Below are 6,408 nucleotides of genomic sequence, written 5' to 3'. Positions count from 1 at the left end.
CTGATTTCCCCAAATCTGACAGCACTTTCCGCCTGTTTCAGTTTCGGCGGGTGTCGTTTTTGCGTACTTTCATATTGAATACGGGGTAAAGCGTGCACGCGCGCGATACTTTTCCGCCTGCCAAACAGGCGAAGTAGGCGGAAAGTCCGGGCCACGAAAAAGTATCGCGGCTCGGCTCATATTGAATACGGCTCTTAGTGTTACAGAATAATTTTTCCACATGGGCACAATAACCATAGTATAATGTGATCCTCTACACCAGCTCTGTACAAATAATGACATGAAGAGGGATGCATCAAGCCAGTAAATGATGTCTGGAAGGCAGGGGCATCTGGTTCAAGGATCATCCTTTCAGGCTGCCCTGAACTACGCTAAATTCATTTAAGAACGAATCAGAGAATACAAATACCAGGTGCTTGTATTTCCATTCTCTTTAATTTCATACTATTAAAAAGGGTTCCATTTGGAAGGTTGACAATGAAAATATCGACAATCATTTGGTCGACACCAAAAGGCCGACATGGAAGGTCGACATGTCAACCGGTCGATAGTTACAAAAGGTAGACAAAGAAATGGTTGGCACAGCAGTGGTCGACATATGGTTTTTAAAATATTTTATTTTAGGGTTAGGCACTTACCGGAGGGTTAGGGTTAGGCTGCAGAAGGGACGGTTAGGTTTAGGCACGTACTGGAAAGTTAAGTTTAGGCACCAAGGGGGACAGTTAGGTTTAGGCACCAAGGGGAGGGTTAGAGTGAAGATTAGGATTAGAAATAAGAAAAACATGTCGACCATTTCTGTGTCAACCTTTTCTTCATGTCGACCTTTTGCACCTGTCGACCTTATGTACTGTCAAGCTTTTGTCATGTCGACCTTGTGTATCACACCCATTAAACAATTCTCCCCAACCTCACCTCAAACACTTCCCAAAAACAGCAGCAAATTTGTCCCACTTCCACCCTTGTGCTAGATTACTTTCTGAAATAATCACATATACAGAATGAATCAGTATTATGTCATATAGATACTCTAATTTACAAATATATATATATATATATATATATATGTAAACGTATGATCAAGTGCCTTTTTCATAGGACGTCTCTCCGTAGTAATGCAGGAGACCTCGAGTTCATTGGAGAAGGTAACCCCCCAAAAATGTAAACATTAGCAGATTTGTCATTTTGTTAATGAAGATTTTTGAAGGCATCAGAAGAGTCTTCATCTGTGTATGGATCCTGGAATGAAAATAACAAGTAATTATGTATTAAGATTACTTGAACCCAAGGTGTGTTTAGATTATTCTAAATAAAGTTGTGCTGTTGACATAAAACACATCAGTGACACAGACACATGTTTTTATTCTCTATAGTTTGATGCAGGTGATCTGAGAGGAGTTTTTTTTAGGAGCGTTTTTAAACATAAAAGTACTTAAAATGTGCCAAAAAATGCCATTTGACTTAGAACAGCATAAGCAATAGATCGGGATCTTTTAGCAAAACAGGAGACCTAACTAGGTATATAATTTACTACATGAGTATATTTAGAACAAATGATTAGGATTTTATTCATGGAGACAGGATTGTTATTATAAAAAGATTAGTTTTTATCAAGCATTCCGAAACCCCAGCCCTGCATGAATATCTTCAGGGGGTTTAATACCCCAAAGTACCCCCACTATTACATAAACTAACACTGGGTACACACTAGGGCGATATCATTCTGATTTGGCCAAATCGGAACGACAAATCGGGCATACAGTATCGTGCAGTGTGTATGCCCGATTTGCGTGCTCCTGCGGTCATTAGCGATATCTTCCGTTTGGCTGTTTGCACGGTCAACCGAACGATATCGCATGCGGCGCCGTACAAGGTAATAAAGGACGGAACGAATGGTGAGTACTTTAATAGAATTTTCTTTTTTTGCAACACTGATTGAACCAGTGGCGGAACTAGAGAGTGGTGGGCCCAGGTGCAAGAATATGCTTTGGGCCCACCCCCCCATCCATTCCTGGCACCCCGCACCCCTATATTTTTTCACCACCCCTCACCCCCCCACCATTAAATCCAGTGTCTGTCCTGCTGCCCAGCCTTGTTTTTTCACCAACTCACTGCCCCCCAGTCATTAAATCCAGTCTGTCGAGCCCCAGCATGTCAGCCTCATTCTCTCCCCCAGCCCCAGCGTGTCAGCCTCATTCTCTCCCCCAGCCCCAGCGTGTCAGCCTCATTCTCTCCCCCCGCCCCAGCGTGTCAGCCTCATTCTCTCCCCCAGCCTGTCAGCCTCATTCTCCCCCCCAGCGTGTCAGCCTCATTGCCTCCCCCCAGCCCCAGCGTGTCAGCCTACCCCCCCAGCCCGAGTGTTTGTCTCAGCCTTGCTCCCCCCAGCGTGTCATCCTCTTTCCCCCCCCCAGCCTCAGCGTCTCAGGCTTGCTCCCCCCAGCGTGTTATCCTTTTCCCCCCCAGCCCCAGCGTGTCTCAGCCTTGCTCCCACCAATATGTTATCCTCTTCCCCCCCCAGCCCCAGTGTGTCTCTCAGCCTTGCTCCCCCCAGCCCCAGTGTGTTAGCCTCCCCCTCCCCCCGGGTGTGGTGTGTCTCAGCCTTGCTCCCCCCAGCCCTTAGCACCACAGCCGCTTACTTACCTTGTTTCCTTGGCCTCTTCTCTTCCTCGCTGCTCCTCTCGACCCGAGGCTTCTCCTGATCCTCTCCCTCCAGCAGCCCGGCCCCTTGTTATGACACAGCGCACGTGACGTCATGACGTCGCGCGCGCCGTGTCATAACAAGGGTCCGTCCTGCGGTGAGTGTCTGACTGTCATGTTGGAGCCGGAGCGGCCGAAGTAGGCCAGCTCCGGTTCCAACCATTTACTTAATGGGGACCGGGTTGGCGGGCAGTGGCGCTGTCGGATGCATGCGGCCATGGACCCTGCACCATAGCGGGCCCAGTACAAGGCACCGGCTGCACCGCCGCTAGTTCCGCCCCTGGACTGAACATTATGAGATGTTAGAGCAGAATATCTCCAAGGTTGTACACATCAGCATAAGTCAACTCTGCTGACCTAGAATAAATATCTCTTTGATTGGCATTACCTGACTACCCCTTGATACGGGGGAAGTAATTTTGATGTTCAAAAGGTATATCCATAGGGATCTGGCTAAATTTATTACCTGTCAATTTAAACCCAATTCTGTGGTCGATGCAAATGATGTACATGATGTGGGACAGGCATGTGGAGGTGTGAATGATGTGGGACAGGCATGTGGAGGTGTAGATGATGTGGGACAGGTATGTGGAGGTGTAAATGATGTAGGATAGGCATGTGGAGGAGTAAATGATGTGGGACAGGCATGTGGAGGAGTAAATGATGTGGGACAGGCACGTGGAGGTGTAGATGATGTAGGACAGGTATGTGGAGGAGTAAATGATGTGGGACAGGTATGTGGAGGTGTAAATGATGTAGGACAGGTATGTGGAGGTATAAATGATGTGGGACAGGTATGTGGAGGTGTAAATGATGTAGGACAGGTATGTGGAGGTGTAAATGATGTGGGACAGGCATGTGGAGGTGTAAATGATGTAGGACAGTTAAGTGGAGGTATAAATGATGTAGTACAGGTACCTGGAGGTGTAAATTATGTGGGACAGGTATGTAGAGGTGTAAATGATGTGGGACAGGTACGTGGAGGTGTAAATGATGTGGGACAGGTAGGGTGAGGTGTAAATGATGTGGGACAGTTACGTGGAGGTGTAATAATATGGGACAGGTACGTGGAGGTGTAATGATGTGGGACAGATATGTGGAGGTGTAAATGATGTGGGACAGTTACGTGGAGGTGTAATAATGTGGGACAGTTACGTGGCGTTGTAATATTGTGGAACAGTTACGTGGAGGTATAATATTGTGGGACAGTTACGTGGAGGTGTAATAATGTGGGACAGTTACGTGGAGGTGTAATGATGTGGGACAGATATGTGGAGGAGTACATGAGGTGGGACAGGTACATGGAGGAAGTGTATTGTTGGGAGAGGGATTTTAGAACTTGCAGATGCAAAGTAAAAGTGTTTATTTTAACTTTTTACAAACATATAAATACACTGAAAAATTACTATACAGACATATGTTTGTTCTCCCCAAAATGCTGTAAAGACTTTAACTTGCTGAAAAACACCTGTTTGCTATCATTTTTCCACCATTAATAAAAAGTGCAATAATCAGCCATTTGACACCTTTTAAAAACCTCCAGTACTTTCTTTATGGCCACTAACAGTTTTTATATGGTCCTGCCATCTCATTTGTCAATTTTTTAGGGTCCTTGATGGGCTCCCCACTTTTTCATGCACTTCCACCATGTCGCATTATGTATAAAATTTGCGTAATCTCGCTGCGACTACAGCAAATTACCATTTCTAATTGGATCTCACATTTCTCGCGTGCATGCATTTGTGCGATGTCTGCAAGATTCATGGAACAATCTTGTTTTTGCAAACTCGCTCCTGATAAGATTGAGCAATATAATTCACAGGCATATGGATGGCTTAGTGGTGGGAGTGAGGGTAGGGTTGTTGGCTCTAAATACTTATAACTACGTATATTTTCTCTTGGCAATTGTGGGTGTTGTAATTGATATAAATAAAAGGCCAATGCTGCTCCTCACCTTTATGGGGGGAATTTCAGTGTGTTTCACACTGGCAGCCACTAGATGGCATCCGACAGAGCAATTCAATTGTTGCTCTGTTCAGGTACGCACAGCCACCTCTGACATCCAACTGTACCGTTTTAGCCGGTACAGTACCTTTATTTACGGTTTGTAACGGTAAACAGTACTGTAACGGTTTGTACCAGGTTACAGATTTCTTAGCAGCGCTGTGGGGATACAGACTTCCGCAGTGCTGCTCAGTGACACTCACAGGCAGCTCCCTTCCCCCCATCCTTCTGTGGCTGTCTGCAGGCTCTGTGTTAGTGAGACAGTTGGAGCTGGCTATATACTGTTAGTGTGCACTTTGAAGTTCATCTTCTCTATATATCAATGGGGACAGGGTGCCAGTCAGTGCTGGCTGATTACTGTCGCTATGAAACACTATAGTAACCCCAGCGATATATAGAGGTGAACTTCATAGTGCACACTAACAGTATAAGTAACCGTACAGCACCAACTGCCTCCAGACCCCAGTGTACAGTCCCCCATGGCCATACCCCCCTTTATCTGTGACAAGGTCCGGCCATGTTGACGGGCTGCTAACTAGTATCAAATATTTTTACTTACAGTATATATGTGATATGTTTCTGTTATTAGTTATTACCTCAAATTGCTCAAAGAATGCGCTATTGACACCATACACTGGGTTTGGAATGGAGACCAGTGGGGGATTGATACCATCTTGCATATCCATGTCGTCCTCTTCAGCCTGTGATGAGCAATAAACATGGATGATGAACGTACTACCTCAATGAGAAGCATTTCTATTCTGATCCTGTTAGAATGTTGTTAATGAGTTTGGCCACATGTGATATTACACTATTAGCTACAGACTGTGTTAAAGCGATAATAAACAGTAATCCCATTATTATCTATGTACCGTCTATTCTGTGAGCCATTGGGTACTGCTTTTAATATCAACAAATAATAGAGCTTATCTTGAAATTGAATGGACTTTGTTGTTACATTTCTGGAAACATAGTGCAATATATTTTAACGCCTTCTATTATCATTGTTTAATAATGATGGACACGTAACTATTCATATATTTTTGTTAAACATAATCATTGAGGACTTTTGCAAGCAGGGGCCAAACGTGATGGGAGGGGATGGGGTTCAGGAAATGTATCAGGAGCAGTTGTGTGTGGAGTGGAATGTGTAGAAATAAGGTAGATCCAGTCTGACAGGGGAACAAAAGTCTGTTCTGACCAACCTTGAAATGCCTGAAGCGAAAGCCATTAAACTGCTGTCTGTAGTAGAAGTAACTGGCGGAGGCTGCGATCACAGTCAGTATAATCATTATTACCGTAACCAGTCCTGCAGTTATCGAATGAGATATTTGGCTCTCAGTTGCCTCCTGAAAAATATTTCCGTATTAGCAGCATATACAATACAAGCAATTGGCTCTGCGGCAAGTAATCTAGGAAATAGGGAATACCGATATTAGGAAGGGGCTACATATTGGATTGTCATAAGCCAGAAAGACCGGCTACAGTAAGTGTGCACAATTATAATGCTCAATGGTAAGGTCAGATTAATCGTTGGAGCACATGGGCATACAAACTTTGGTGTTCTAACTACACCCCATATTAGTCAACCCTTTTAGATAGAACATTCTGTAACTTAACTGGTCTTGCCACAGAGTAGAATGCACTGAAATAACCTACACAACTCAATGTTGTGAGTGAAGTAAAGCTGGGGCAAGGTCCTGATACAAC

The 6,408-nt window shown here is 44.6% G+C and overlaps 1 protein-coding gene across 1 annotated transcript in view; it reads right to left on the bottom strand.

Moving 5' to 3' along the window:
• Positions 1-421: 421 nt before the first annotated feature.
• Positions 422-6,408, bottom strand: part of STAB1 (stabilin 1) — a 490,754-nt gene continuing 484,767 nt past the window's right edge. The window contains exons 66-68 of the mRNA XM_088482458.1: positions 5,904-6,047; positions 5,295-5,399; positions 422-1,236 (exon numbers count right to left, since the gene is read on the bottom strand). Coding sequence (XP_088338584.1) covers positions 1,186-1,236; positions 5,295-5,399; positions 5,904-6,047 — 300 coding nt within the window. The 3' untranslated portion in view covers positions 422-1,185. The remainder of the gene's footprint in view (positions 1,237-5,294; positions 5,400-5,903; positions 6,048-6,408) is intronic.

This window comes from Taudactylus pleione, unplaced genomic scaffold (genome assembly GCF_031769625.1).
Source record: "Taudactylus pleione unplaced genomic scaffold, aTauple2 ptg000289l, whole genome shotgun sequence".
NCBI classification, from domain to species: Eukaryota; Metazoa; Chordata; class Amphibia; order Anura; family Myobatrachidae; genus Taudactylus; species Taudactylus pleione.
The sequence above is the reverse complement of the archived record's forward strand: the minus strand, read 5'-3'. Positions and strand labels throughout refer to the sequence as shown.